General features: G+C 39.7%; 1 protein-coding gene across 5 annotated transcripts in view; it reads right to left on the bottom strand.

Annotated features, from left to right (window-relative positions):
• Positions 1–15,215, bottom strand: part of LOC149178836 (zinc ion binding protein) — a 496,683-nt gene that overhangs the window by 238,942 nt on the left and 242,526 nt on the right. For all 5 annotated transcript variants that reach the window (XM_089420459.1, XM_089420458.1, XM_089420457.1 and 2 more), the window contains 2 exons: positions 2,057–2,119; positions 1,803–1,933 (listed from right to left, as the gene is read on the bottom strand). In XM_089420459.1, the coding sequence (XP_089276585.1) occupies positions 1,803–1,933; positions 2,057–2,119 (194 nt within the window). The remainder of the gene's footprint in view (positions 1–1,802; positions 1,934–2,056; positions 2,120–15,215) is intronic.

Here is a 15,215-nt window from a genome sequence, read left to right as displayed (position 1 = left end):
ACAAGTTCGATCTATTAAGAAGGAAGTTCGATCTGTAGTTGGTAAAAGCAGAAAAGGAGAGAGAAGGTCTAGGAAGCAAAAAGAATCCAAGAAGGAAGGAAAAATCTCTGTTTTGGGCTCTATCTCTCTCACACGTGCGAAATTCTAGGGTTTTGGGTGCTGCAAAAGGAAGCCAGATTTGCAGGGCCGAGTTGTAGAAGGACGAAGTGCAGTGTTTTGTAGATGAAAGGAAGAATACCCCACCTTGATCTTGTTGACCTTGGGAGGAATTTTCTTGCTCTAGGAAGGTCTCAAGAGGAAGTGGAATTAGGGTTTCTAAAGAAGCTGCAAGGCTGAAATTGCAAAATCGAAGTAGCAAGACAAGTTGCAGTATTGAAGTTGGCAGGTCGAAGTTGCAAGTTGAGGCTGGTTGGTGTAGGATCAGAAAAAGACTTGTTGGAGGGATGACCTAGTATTTGGAGAAGGACTTGGTCTAGGGTTTGGTTCTTTGTGTCTCAATTGATGCAGATTCTATAAGAGGAGTTTTCTGGGTTTTCCCCTTGGAAAGGTTTTGCCCTAGCTGAGAGCCTAATTTTTGTGTCCTTTGATGTTGTTATTCCGTTCTTGATATTTGTTTGATGAAAAGATCTAAGTAAAGAACAAAATAAGGCTAACTAAGTTCACAAGAAAATATTAAGGTTGAAGAAAATTGAATTAATAAGCTACCACTTAGCATTTTCCAACACCCCACAGATGATCAATAAGAAAGTAGAAGAGCCAAAACTCTTCAAATCTACCTCCAGAAACACATTAATCATACTTAGCTCAACCAAATCATGAGTAATCCTAAATAAAAAAAATCTAAATGCAGGATCATGGGCAAATTGTCGAGATATGTAAGGATAAGTTTCATCAAATTGTTCTCGTTCCACCACTAGGATTTGCAAAGATAAAATCTCCTAATAATTCAAAGCTGCATAACTGATTTGTTGCTCTCGCTATTCAATTTTAGAATCATCACTAGAAGGAACCATTGAACCCACTTGTAACTCAACTCTTCAGCTTCAAATTCATGAAACTTTAGAAACGACTCAAGTCGAGCAACTACATGTTCACAATCATCCAAGCATGAGTCATCATCATCCCCTCCAATACTGAACTCCATCACATGCAAGGTTCCCACCATAATGTTTTTTTTTAATAGCCAAGGATTCCTACACTTTAGGACAGCAATGACAGGTCGCTCCAAATTTCTTGGGTTTTCACTCCAAAAGAGGGAACTAAACTCTGAATCAAAAGCAAAGACATAATCCACCAAAATGTGATTTTGTGTTGTTCAATGAGATTTAACTACAAGAACATAAAATAGTTCATTAATAATTAATTGATATTGATATTTAAAATAGTGTCTGGTTGAGCATGTCATAACCTTGCTAAATTAAATTATGCAAGAAATTGATAAAAACTTAAAAGTCACATCCCCCCTCAGTTTGGTTTAACATTTTGCATATTCATGCACCAACAAAAAGGTGGTCAGCAGTTGCAGGCTGCAGTGTACTACTTCCTTGTTCGTGGAAGAAGGTTTCTTCAGTTAGAAAAAAACAATGGATGAAACAGCTGCAGCATCGAATTCAAATAATTTTTCTGCATATTTAAGATTTTACGTTCACTTTTCTGAAAGAAAAAAATCAGTTCTCAATAAAAATAAACGATCCTTAGAAATTTAAAGAAACTCTTAAAAATAGATTAATTTTCAATTTCAGGGCAATTTACGATGATAAAGACGTATCAAAATATCAACATGGAATAAACCAAATACTTACTTTGTACGGGGTTCACTAGAGTAACGCATCAGTGCAGGAATCAATCTCCTTGGATTCAAATTATTTGCAACCATCCATGCCTCAACAGTCTCATAAGGATCTAGCATAATCAAATCTGGTGCAAACTTGTACTACAAGCATAACAAATATCAGAGATGCACACTAAAAAAAAGCAGCATGAAGAGTTTCAACAAGGACTCTAGCTGATCTTTTAATCTAATTAAAATTTTATCTCGGCTCGCTCATATCTATACCTGCAATTCAGGAGATACATTTGGTTTCTGTAATAGCTCCAAAGCCTTCCTTGCCTCTCCTTGCTGAGAATAAATGAAGAACAACATTAAATATACCCTGTTAAGAAAGTATGACATTGGGCAGGAATCCCTGAAGAAAATAAATAAATTTATCCTTTTGCATTTTTTGTTTCCATGAAGTTATAGGAAACAACATTATACTCAAAGAACTTGCGATGTTTTTCAAATTTAATTTAAATATTAGAGACCCTTAGTGGCCATATAAGATCTGTAAAAGATATAGAGTACAAGGAGGATACTTAAACATATATCATCGAACCCTAGAGAGCACAAAGCAAGAAAATCAACAAGGGTTCAGATAAAATCAAAGTAAAAGAACAGAACCAACCAAGTTGTCTAGTGTCAAATAGTTTAACACTCGAGGCTGAAAAGAAATATGTAAAGATTCCTATCATCCACTAGTTGTGTCTTAATGTCTACACTACCCGGTTGACCTTTTTTTGGTGTTTCAACATTCATTCATGATGCCTTGTGTGACTGAAACAATCAAGAGACTGGAAGTAAGAGGTGATGATCCCAGAGTCAACAGTGTGGAGATATGCATCTATGAGTTTTCTGATGGATGAGAAGCATCACACAAAATAGCATGGCAGAACATCTTTGGTCATCCCACTGTGTAAAATTGGAAAACATAAACATCCTACCTTTTAGGTACTGTTACTGCAAAATCTATCAGACCTAGTGCAAAGCCTCGCTAGGCGACCTAGGTCGTATTGCAACAAAGAGATCAACAATCACAGTCACCTCAGTGGCCTCTCTCCAACTATTTAGCAGTTATTCACACGAAGGAGGCTTCCCTAAAAAAATCACCGACAAGGTATTCAACAAACAAGGACTCAATTATGATATGAGACCTAATGGTTGTAGAGGAATGTGTTGGTGAGGCTTTGATGGCCGTGATAAGAGATAAAATCAAGGAAGATCGCCTTCCACCAATTCCAATAAACAAGAGAAGAACTGCTATAAACTAGGGTTTTTTTGATAGGCAAGTTTACAGCATGCAAAATCATATAGCAGCCAAGAAATAACAGTCTCTTGCTCATAAGGGTTGGGACATTTGATAGTTCTTTTGTAGAAATAGCATGAAATGTTGAGGAACTAGGTGATGGCTAATGAAGGGGGCAAAGCTCATGCTAGGCTTTTTCCCATGTTCTTACTATATCCCGACCATCTTTTGCATTTTTCTTTTCTTTAGTTGTGGCTTCATATGCTTTTATCATTCTTTCTGCTGCATCGACCTCTTACGGCATATTTCTAGGCCCTAACTCAAAGATGACAATATAAGGTGCTGATCCCAATGACAAATGACAATCAAACCAAACAATGGATGTGGATAATAAAGAAAATATGGAATGTGGTAAGTATGAATTACTTGGGGCACGTGTCCCTTATTGATGTCACTCCTACAGGAAAGACCTCAGTAGAGGTCACACTGGACTGGGGGTAAAGGAACCTCCCATGTGTAGTGTGGGAATAATGGTACAATCAAGAGCACAAACATCCAGCTTCGCCTGTGATCCATATTAGTATGCCCCAAAACATTAAAAGAAAGCACATGATTATAAAAATGGTTAATGTACCTTCTGATAGACTACCAACCTTCTTCCAAGAAGCATGCCGGATGGGGGAGAGAGCACTAACCAAAGCAAAAGTGTAGAGCTTTGATGTAAAGCTATCCATTGGCCATCATAGGGCTACTATTGGATAGCTACCAAATGAACGAAAAGATTTTCTCTTATGGGTTAACCACTTTTGATGGGTAACAGGTACTTTCTAATCCATGCTTAAACCCAGAGCATGTCTTTAATGCAATTATTTGTAAGAGAGATATTTTTGTGGCATCATGTAGAAACAACCAACTACTACATGGTACTACATTTCCTATCTATTTCAGGGGAATGCCAACACCAAGTGTTAGAAACGTATATTTGCATCTAAAAATTGATCTTTATATGAAATGCCTCTAAAATTCCATCAAAAAGTTTCAACAGTGTTTCAAATTTTGTATTACGAAAACTAAGAACATAAAGAAACCAAATAAACTCAAAAGAGCTCTTTGTATTGAGTGAATAGTGATAAAGTGAATGCTTTCTTATATGGGTTATAATGGAGCGTGTCAATCCACTTTATAAATGTGGGACACAAAAGTGAAATAAGACATAGAAAACATAAAATAAACTAAAGTCCAATTGACTTCAATAATGCCCAAGTCTAGTACCTAATTGACCATTATTAAACAAAAAATTACTTTAGTTACCTCACTTAATGGTCAATCTACTAACTACACCAAGCTTAATTTGGAATTTTATACATTTTTCAAGACCCTAAGCCTGTAAAAATGTCTACAGTTTGATCCTCTATAGAACAATATTGTAGCTCGATAGATCGATCTTCTACAATCTATTTGATGAATTGGCAATATACATCAACATGTTTGGTACACCCATGGAAGACTAGATTCTTGGCAAGTTTCAGCACCGCTTGGTTGCCACATAATACGGGTGTTGGCTTTATTTTTTGCATATGCATATCTGAAAGCATATCTATTGCATGTTGATTCTTGCTAGTCCATGTGACTGCAAGCATGCCAAGGATGAAATCGTATCCAGAGGTGGCTATTTTTTCATCAACAGAACTTGCCAAATCTAAATCTATATACGCACATATCCTAAGGTGTTTGCTTTTGCGGTACAAAATGCCAAAATCAAGTGTCCCTTCCACACATCTCAACACTCACTTCACCCATGTCTAGTGGTTGTAAGATACATCAAACTACCTGTTACCCACCACCAGTGAGTGACCCCTATTGGAGAATTTTTTTCTCCTAGATTTATCTTCAGCCGACAGCCAATAGCCCTTTGCAGCCACCAAATAACTCGATGTGCCACCATTCTCCGCCACCTGAGCCAACCATTATGTGCCCTCACCCATCTATTCTGATTGTATGTTTGAAGGTGGGTCTTCTGATCCCGAAGGTATGGCTTTTCATTATATAATTGGGTGTTTTTGCTTGCATTCTATGCAGACATTTGGCCATGGATTGGTGGGTGGATTCGGTGCAAAGAATGGGCTTGGATTGTACTCTTGTTCCCTTATCCCAACCTAATGGTTAATCTTGCATCCTAGTCCCGTGGAATCTCCTCTATTGGCTACTAGCTTTAGGAGTGGTACTATGTGGGAAACCTCGATTTTGTTTGCATGGTCCTGCTTCCCAACACCATATATCTCACTCCCCTCCACTCATTATAACCCCCTTTCACATTTTTCCCATTCGGGCCCACATTTGTCCATTGGGTTCACAAGGAGTTAGCTTCCCTCTCCCCTTGTTGACACTTTGGGTCAAGCCTGGAAACATGCCCCGGAGGTTGATGCAACTAAAAAGAAAGGTAAAAGCATTATCAAGCCACTTGCAAAAGGAAATGTACCATAAAATGCAAAAGATAACCAGAACATACAAATTTAGCACGTGGGAAAAAGCCAAACACGAGCTCTACCCCTTATCATTATGGCCATCACCCAAGTTCCTAGGGCCCTTATGAGCCCCCTACATCATTAACTGTGTTGCATGGGTACCCGCACCCGGGGGTGGGGTTCTCTGAACCCGTCCTGGGTTCCCGCACCCAAGTACCAGATTCGGGTACGGGTTCTTCCCAAACGAACCCAGAAGAACTTCAAAAAAAAAATTGGGTTCTTTTCCTTTAACGGGTTCTTAGGTGCTTGGGTTCTTCGGGTGCTTGGGTTCTTGGGTTCTTCAGGTACTTCGGGTTCTTCGGGTTGGGTTCTTCGGGTTCTTTGGGTTCTTCATAAAAAAACTATATTAAAAATTTAATTTTCAAATAATTTCCTTTTATTGAAATTTAAAAAAAAACTTATAACAAAGGTAAAACTTATAACAAAACCTAAAAAACCCTAAATCAGTTCTTGTAAATCAATTTGGAATGAAACATTCTTCTACGGTCCTTACCATCAAAATTTGTGTTGCACGGGTACCCGCACCCGGTTTTTTAAGTTTTTTACAAGTCTTGTTTTTTAAGAATTCTTGTAAATCAATTTGGAATGAAACATTCATTCCCGAGCCAAATAACCATCAAATTATAAACTGTAAATGCACACATACAGGTTCAGACATTTTCGGTCAAAAAGAAAGTAGGATTGAGACCAGCCATAAGTTGTAATCAGCTGATGTTGTTAAATGGCGAAGGGCTATTTTGGACAATGGCTAAATTAAGTATCAAAATCTGCCAATTTCTCACAGCATTCTGATAACATCATGTTAAGATTAAAACTAGGAAAATATGCCTAAATCATATATGGTCTCTACAGACTTGTACACCAAGTAATCTCTAAAAACTGCGAAGATGTTTTATGTTTAGATAATTAATATTCAGGCAGAGCTTTGCACTCAAAGACAAACTATCCCTCAAGCCATCAAATGGCTGTTGTGCATTTTATTGGGAAACAAAGACTAATAAGCGTGTTTTGTGGAAGGGTAAGGCTGCCACTGCTTTTGGGATTGCTTTACCACAGAGCACACCATGCATGGGGCAGGTGGATGATTATACATCAAGCAAATTCTAGACCACTATCAGGTTGAGAAGAATCTCCTATGAAAAAATTGTGTTTTTATATGGGAGAGACTAAACATTCAAAGCAAAGTTACAAGCTCAAGCTCCAGCCAGAATGAGCAATTTCAATAAGGAGAGAAGCTGTCTTCAAATTAGAGCAGGAGGTAGAAATGCTAACACTCCTTGGCTGTGTAGGAGGAAGGGTCTGTACGACCACAGCCTGATTCATTGATAGGCATCCTTGCAAATGAACCTAAGTTGCATAGTTATTTTAAAGCCTGTGTGTGACAAAATCTGTCCCAAGTTTCACCAAAATAGTTGAGTCTAGCATTTATCCTAGTATGTATTTTGAATTTTCAGTTTTAGTAGTAGCCTTGAGCTCTCTCACATAGTTGTCACAGTGTCATGGTTACACGAAAAAGATTCAAAAGAACAGTTTTTTGGTGATAAATTTTGAAATTTCAATGTCAATGATGAATGTTCAATGATGTGCATGTTTAAATGATTATCATTAAAGTTTTCTTGTTTAAAGTTGAAAAAATATACAAATTCAAATTTCATATATATTATTAATTATAAATTTATAATTTATAAAATTTAATTATTAAAATAATAAAATTTAATATTATTATATTACCCGACGAACCCACGCACCCTGTTTCCAAAAATGTCGTCCCCGTCCCCCTCCCCGCCCCCGTCCCCATCCCCGCACCCACGTTTCCTGGCAACATAGATCATTAAGGAACCCATGATTTTCTCAACCCCTAGTGGGCGATAAACTACCCAACCTTAAGGGGGCAATTAACTGCTTTATCACATACATCATGCTCTCATTCGCTGGAGCCCCGTGTAGTTAAAAGAAATAAAATCGATAAAAGGCAAAAGGCATATGAAGAAGGGTAACTCATGTACCACAATTACTCCCTTCTATGTCTATACACCCAATGTGTGGGCTCCCTTCATTATAGCTACCCTTGTACCATGGCATGTGGCTTAGAGCCTTCCTTGTTTCCCCACTCCGCTCCACCATCATTTCTCATGACACTTGCCATTTAACGGATGTACCATGGACGTGTCACTCCCTTAGAAGTTGAAACCACCTAATAGTATCTATTATTAACCTCTCTTCTTGAGCAAGGAAACACATGTACCTTCTAAAGCCCATTTGCAAGGGCATGCCACTATGAAGTGTCCACTTTTGCCCCTGGTTTGCAAGTTTATTTACTTAATTGCACTAATGAATTGTTGTACTGCAAGGCGAGGAGATGCATTGGATATTATACAGGATTACAAGTGGGTCCCCATTTGGACTTGGTCTCCCTATACAGGATCCAAGCCCTTCAGAGGGCCATAATGACATTTGTAGAGTGAGCGTTGAGAGCCATGAGCCTCCACCATTACAAAGCATTGATTACTATGCCATGGGATTCTTCAGCGCCACATATTACTTGCTCGTGCCCCAGCTATACAGAGATGATGATGCAATTAGACCACAGTGCCCACTCGGCCACACACTTGCACCAAACACTTGGTAGTTGATCCACAACCCAAATGGTGTTTTGTCTCATCCAGTGAGACACAGGAGGGCTTGTATCATCATTCTAGCCCTTGCTGATGGACCATGGACTTGTTCAATTCAGTTGGAGACCTATGAGACCATTCATAATGCCCCACAACCACTTGGAAGCACCATAGATGTTTTGCTCAAAAACCAAGTCGCACACCCTTGGACATCATTTTGAGAGTCCTCCTCTTCATCTTGACACAGGCAGGACTTATCTAGGCCTTCCAACAGCCACCATTATTCTATCATTTCGACCTCATTAGGAAGGCTTGTTGAGCACTTTTGCGCTATTTGGTGGGCTTGTCACCAATAGAGTTGTGATATTGCACATTAGATAAATATTAGGGGCTCATTAGGCTAATTAGACTAAATCAAACTCCTTATGGCTCATAATACATATAAATAAAAGATGAGCATCATTTGTATCTCATCATCACTTGGATTTGGATTTTTCTTGTAAAAGAATTCGGACCCGCAATTTTAGACAAAATTTGGATGTTGGGATGCACTTTGACATTTTGAAAATTTTTGCTCTTTTCTTGGAGCTTCCTTTTGCAATGTTGATGGATGGATATACTCTCATTGTCTTGTAAGTGCTCTTTGATGCTATATTTTACCTTGTTTAATGTCTAATGTATGGAATTTCATTTCATGATGTTTAATGTGCCCTAATTCAATGCGAATTTGTGAGAACATTAAAATTGTTGGAAGAATTGCATGCATTACTCATAGGCAATGATGAAAGAATGTTCCTAGAGGTCAATCTTGTGTATTGCATCCTTGAAATTCCATTAAACATTGTCATCGAAGTATAAAATTCTCTTGTAGTTGTGTTGCTACCTCTGTTAGGGCTAGCGAAGCTGCATAGGTCTACTTGATAGAGCAAAAATCATCAAATCAAAGTAAGCCTTGACTCCATGTTTCCAAATAGGCAGGCACTAGTCTAGAAATCCTTGGTGATCACCTTCTCATTAAAAAATCTCTTTTCCTTCACCTTCTTATCTCTCCTTTTTCCTCGTCCCTTTAATGATAGGTAGCCTCTCTAGGGCTTAGCGTGAAATTCATTAGGAGGAAGCTCTTGCAAAATTGTTTGAACAGGCTTTTGTGTTGGTATTTCCTCTAGCTCCTTTCCTAATTTCAAGCATTTGAAGCTCTTGCAAAATCGTTTGAATAGGCTTTTGCGTTGGTATCTACTCTAGCAACATTGGTATTTGAATTTGCCTTTGACTTGGGAATTTCTTGAAGGTTTGTAACTTGGAAGCATATCATTCAAAACATTTTCTCTTCATTGCATTGACCTTGGATGAACTCCTATTCTATCACATACCTCAAACCTAGGTCTAGGATAGTCTCTCTCTTAAGGGGCTTTTTGTAAATTTTCATTCTAGCTTCTCCCAAAGCTCACACCTCAATTGAGCCTTTCCACCGAATGAGCCATCCTTGCCTCACTTCAAAGCCTAGTATAGGGACATTGATCAAAGGTGAGGGTTACTGGGACTCCTCCCATCAGTAAAAATCTAAGAAGAGAAGGGGACATAGGCTATGTTGACAGTGGGCCTTTGTCCCAAATTATTGTTGTGCCCTCTAGCTCTAGCCCATATACTAGGTCTGCTAGTTTGTGCAGCAACACTACCCACTAGTTCCCTATATATATATGATATTGCCAAGTGCATAAATTGATGATGAGTAGCACAATTTTGTGACTTTGGCGTTGGAGACAATTTTGGACCTTTTTGACTTAGGAAAAGTGGGTAGATGAGTACCACGCTCTAGAAAAAGGAGGCACTAAACACCAAAAGGGAAAAAACAAACTTTTAATGGAATGTGGGGGCCACCAAAGGAGGCAATTCGAACCTCTAGGAAACAGGGACGAATTGGTGGGTTGTGGGTACCATCAAGGACACAGAAGGAGCCATGACTATAGAAGGCAGCAAGGAAGCATTGGAGTTCAACTTTTGATTGTCGTATTTCAAAAATTCGACCTCTTGGAGATGTTTAGCACAGGAGTTGAGTTTTGTTGAGCACAGGCATTTCAGGCGAAATTCCACACCATCTTTGGACAACTTTGAGTGTCTCCCTAGTTGCGAATTTGGGGAGTCCATTTCTAGGCTTCTATAGAGCTACATTTGTAGTAGAACTTCCAGTTGTGCGCACTTCCTCGGCACAGCGGCAATTTGTGTAAGATAATTTGGGCCAGCTACAATGAGTTGGATGAGACATCTAATTGCAAGAAAAATTTCTATTTTGGTGCCAAAGTTTTGGTGACATATTACAAGGTTGATGTTGGGCCATTCTCGTGGATTGAATCTAATCATTCATGGCAGTGCGTGAGGTTTTCCAGGCAGAGCCTGCACAGGTGTAGGAGAGGAGTTGATTTAAGAAGCCAAGGGTGTTGTTTTTCCACGATATTGGTGTCTCGAATAGAATCTTAAATCATTGACGCTACCAAACCAAGTATCACAACAAGTCTACTTGGCACAACAAAACAATCTGCACTAATAAATCTACTAGAGCACAAAATATACACAACCTTTTACACAATTTTGTATAATAACCCAATCTTCATTATATTAATCCAACTGAATAATACAACAGTGTAGGGCTCCTGTACCAAGGATAATGGCCCTCAAATATCCACTAGTACAAGAATACAAAATACAAGATACACTGACGATCTAGCTGATGTAGTCGACAATCACAACGTCTTTGTCATATCATGTACAATGTTGGTCCTTCACCTCTGTTCTGCAACACCTGCCTCTATCGATGCACCAACTTCTTTAGGCCACTAAACTCAGCTCTCCAATCTTCCCTCTAGCAAATCATAAGTCCATCTATCACCAAAACACAGGGTCTTCACGCTCACTAGTTGCTCCTTTGTCCTTCAAGGCAATAACACTTTGAGCCTTTTGCCCACTGTTCTTTAGGGACTTGTCTTCCCAATATAGCCTTCATGCATTGCTCCAATGAAGACTAACATAGGGAAAGAGCGTTGCCACCTATCATCATCGAATGTCGCTTCTAAAATAATGAACACGGGCTATCAATTTTCTTCGGGTTGGCCAAACCTTGAGCTCCTCCAAACTATCACTCCTAGCATCCCTTACAGTCCATCCTAAGCTCTGCACTTAGGGCTCAAATTTCAACACTTTCACACTACCCTCCAACAGTGCACAAATGTCCAATACCACTCAAAACAATTGTCCAAACCAGGACCATCCAATCTGATCCAAACTAGGATCCAACACCTAGCAAGAAAGAAGGAGTAACATATCATGAAGACTATTGTTCATAATTATTGAGGTCTGAACACTAGTTAGGGCACAATTGTAGCCCACTTCAGTCCACTATATATGGTCAAACTTGTTACCACTCAAACTAGTAGGCGCCCTTAAAGGGACTCCTAAAGGGATAGCAACTAGATCAAGAGCAACAATGGAGACTTAGCCCACTGTCATCTCAGCGCAGACTCCGTACTTGTTACGGACTTTCATCAATAGGAGGAGACCCAGTATATGGAAAGTCACTTGTGAAGGATGAATCAACAAATGGATGTGAAGTGACCTTAATAATCCTTTTCTTAGAAGGAGGTTAAGAATGGAGCTTGCTTTCTCTTTAAGCAAGGTACAAAGCTTTCTAGGAGGAGGTGAGGACTTAAGGGCTAGGTCGAGGGGATATGACTTGTAAATGAGTTTTCAAATCCCTAAAATCCTTCTTGAACTTGGTTTCCCAAGTGGTTCCTAAAGAATTGACTTTTCAAAGGTATGGGACCACAAAGAACCAAGTGGACCCAGCCTAGGTTAAGGAGAGGGTGTTTAGCAACCAATGATGATCTTAACCCAGATAATGAGGGGGAAAGGATCAAAACAATAATTTCCACTTAAAGGTGTCAAATTGATCCTATGAGTTACTAGCCTAAGGAACACAAAGGTAAAGCTTGATCTCAGAGCTAGGGCCCAAGATATCTCACAATCCCATCATCTGAATTTCTTCAAATTTGGAGGAGACCTTGAGGACACACCAGCACAGTAGAGGCTAGGAGATTGAACTTTTTCTAGGCTAATTGTCGGGAAAATGATGCCCTAGGTGACCCAACTTGGTTAGACCTAGAAGAGAAGGGGAAAGGTGAAGAAAAATGGTTCTTTGAGTGACCACCTATTGGTAGACCAGTGCCTAATCCCTTGGGGAGAATGGAGTCTACGAGAATAATGAGAGAGGACTTTGTTTCTCGATCAAGAAGGCCTCAAGGACTACTTCGCTTGGCCTTTAGGGGGAGAAGAAGTGACCTTAAAGTTGTATATTTCGCTTTGCAAAAAGAGATGGCTGATCAAGATAAATTCAATGGTAGAATTATCCCTAGGAAATTTCATTCAACATACATGGCCCATACATTGAAATTTGAGAGATGTTATATAGAAACAATAATTCCACAATTTTGCAATTATGCAATGCAGCAATTAGCCCTATTATAGCGAAAATCCCATTCCAATGCATATGACAAAGTAAAACAAGAAGCTCCAAGATAAGAAAGTCCAATCCAAATGTCAAAATTCATCTATGCTCCAATTCATCCTCCAAGAAATAAATGTGAAATTCTCAAGAGAGAAATATGATCCAACCCAAAGTGATGATCAAAATGAATTCATGTCTCTCCTATTTATACACACATTAGGAGTTCGAATTACCTAATTTGAGCCTACATTAGCCCATCAACTAAAGTAATGTGCAAATAACTATCTATTGGTGACAAGCCCACCAAACTAGCTCATAAACAAAATAACAAGCCTCCCAAGAGGATGAATAATCAATAATGAATGTCGTTGAGCTCTCTAAGAGACCTGATGAAGCCCATAAGTGCCAAAATGATGAATTGGACTTCCGAAAGAAATGGACAAGGGGTTGGCCCCTTGTTCTCCACATAATAAACTTGTGGTGCTCCTAATGGTTGTGAGGGCACACAAGTGACCTCATAGATCTCCAAGTAAGTCGAAAATGTTGTAGAACATCTGTAAGGGCTTGAATGATGGTGTAAGTAATGCCACATCAGCATACAAGTCTTAGGCCATCTGCTAAGTGCATGGTACAACTGTGGGGCTGGCTGGGCAAAGGTGAACCAGGTGCATCTTCCTCATCCAATAAGTGAATCTCGGGCAATCTTTGAACATATCTAGGATCCATGGAATGTTGTCTATTGTTGTGGAGACCCATGGCTCACAACACACACCCTACATGTGCCAATGTAGCCCTCTGGAGAGTTAGGACCCCGTATATGGAGACCAAACCCAAGATGGAGACCACTTGTAGTCCTACATAAGATCCAAGGCATCCCCTAGCCCTCCAATACAATAAGTCATCAAGGAAATCAAGTAAAAGAGCTTACAAACCATGGACAACAGGTGGCGACTTCATAATGGCATGCCCTTCCATAATGGGCTTTGGCATGTGCTAACGTCTCCAAGCTCCTAATGGGGTTAACCAAGTATCCTATTAAGTGGTTTCTATTTCAAAAGGGGATAATATGTCCATCGTACATCCTTCAAAGGGTGGTGGCATGTGGTAGAGGGATGAATGGAGTATGGAATGAAAAGGGGCAGCACTAGGCCACATGTAAGCATACAAGGGTAGCTAGTAAAGGGGTAGCCCACACTTGGCTATATAATGTATAGGAGGGAGCAATCGTGGTACATGAGGTGCCCCAACCTTGATTTTTCCACCCTTATTTATATGTTTTTTGCCTTTTATGATTTTTCTTTAATTAACTGCTCGAGGCTCAAGGGGTAAGAGCATGATGTGTGAGATATAGCAGTGGATACCCCCTTTTAAGGTAGGGTGGTTCATTGCCCACCAAGGGTTGGGACAATCATGGGTTCCTATATGATGAAGGAGGCTCGTAGAGCTTGTAGGAACCAGGGTGATGGCCATGATGATGGGGTAGAGCTCATGTATTGGCTTTTGCCCACGTGCTAAATTTGTTTATCCCAGTTATCTTTTGCATTTTGTGGTACATTTCCTGTTGAATGTGGCCAATTATACTTTTACTATTCTTTTTCGTTGCATCAACCTTCGGGGCATCATTCCAGGGCTGACCCACAGTGTGGACAAGGGGAAGGGGAAAGCCAACCCTATGTGGACCCAGTGGAGGAATGTGGACCCAGGTGGGAGAAATGACGAATGTGATTATAATGAATGGGAAGGGGGCAATATATGTGGATGAGGGAGCGAGACCACACAACCATGATCAAGGTTTCCCATGAAGCACCATCCTTAAAGCCAAATAGTCAATAAAAGAGATCCCATGGGACGAGAATCCAAGGTTAATATCCAAAAGGGGTCTAGGAGACAAGAGCACAAACCTAGCCCATTCTTTCCACCGAAAACCCCATTAATCCATGCCCAGAAGTGTCCATGATAAGCAAATTATAATACTCAATTACCAAATGACAAGGCATACCAATTACGTGTGGAAAAGGGTTTGACTTACAAGGTTTCTGCTCCATATCTTGGTGAGCGCTAAGTGGAACTTGTATATACTCTCCAAGGCACACCTATCCCTCTTGAGCGTCAAGGGTTTCATGTTCTCAGCTATTAGATATAACCATTCAAAGTTCAGCAGTCATTTCACCCAGATTTGGTCTATCTTTCTGCAGTGTGCCCAAGTAATCTTCAAATTCGCTTCGTACAAGCTTAGATCTAGTTCGGGTTGCTTCAGATCTGACATCTTTGGCTCAAGGCAGGTTGATCTAAATCATTAGCACCTACATGCAAGAAGTTTCAAGTCAGTCAAGGCTTCATTTGTCTCCAGTTGTCCTCCCTCCTAGCGAACTGTACTATAGCACCCTCAAGAAAGGTTTTGTACCTGCAAATTTGTTTAAGAGCAATAAAGTAAGAAGGCCTTTGTTGGGGTTTTCTCCCTTATCGGGTTTCCCCAGGATAAATCTTGTGTATGTATTTGAGTACTTTTACGTTATAT

Source organism: Pinus tabuliformis, chromosome 4_1, assembly GCF_031772625.1.
Source record: "Pinus tabuliformis cultivar Carrire ecotype Pingquan chromosome 4_1, CPIR1, whole genome shotgun sequence".
Lineage (NCBI taxonomy): Eukaryota > Viridiplantae > Streptophyta > Pinopsida > Pinales > Pinaceae > Pinus > Pinus tabuliformis.
The sequence above is the reverse complement of the archived record's forward strand: the minus strand, read 5'-3'. Positions and strand labels throughout refer to the sequence as shown.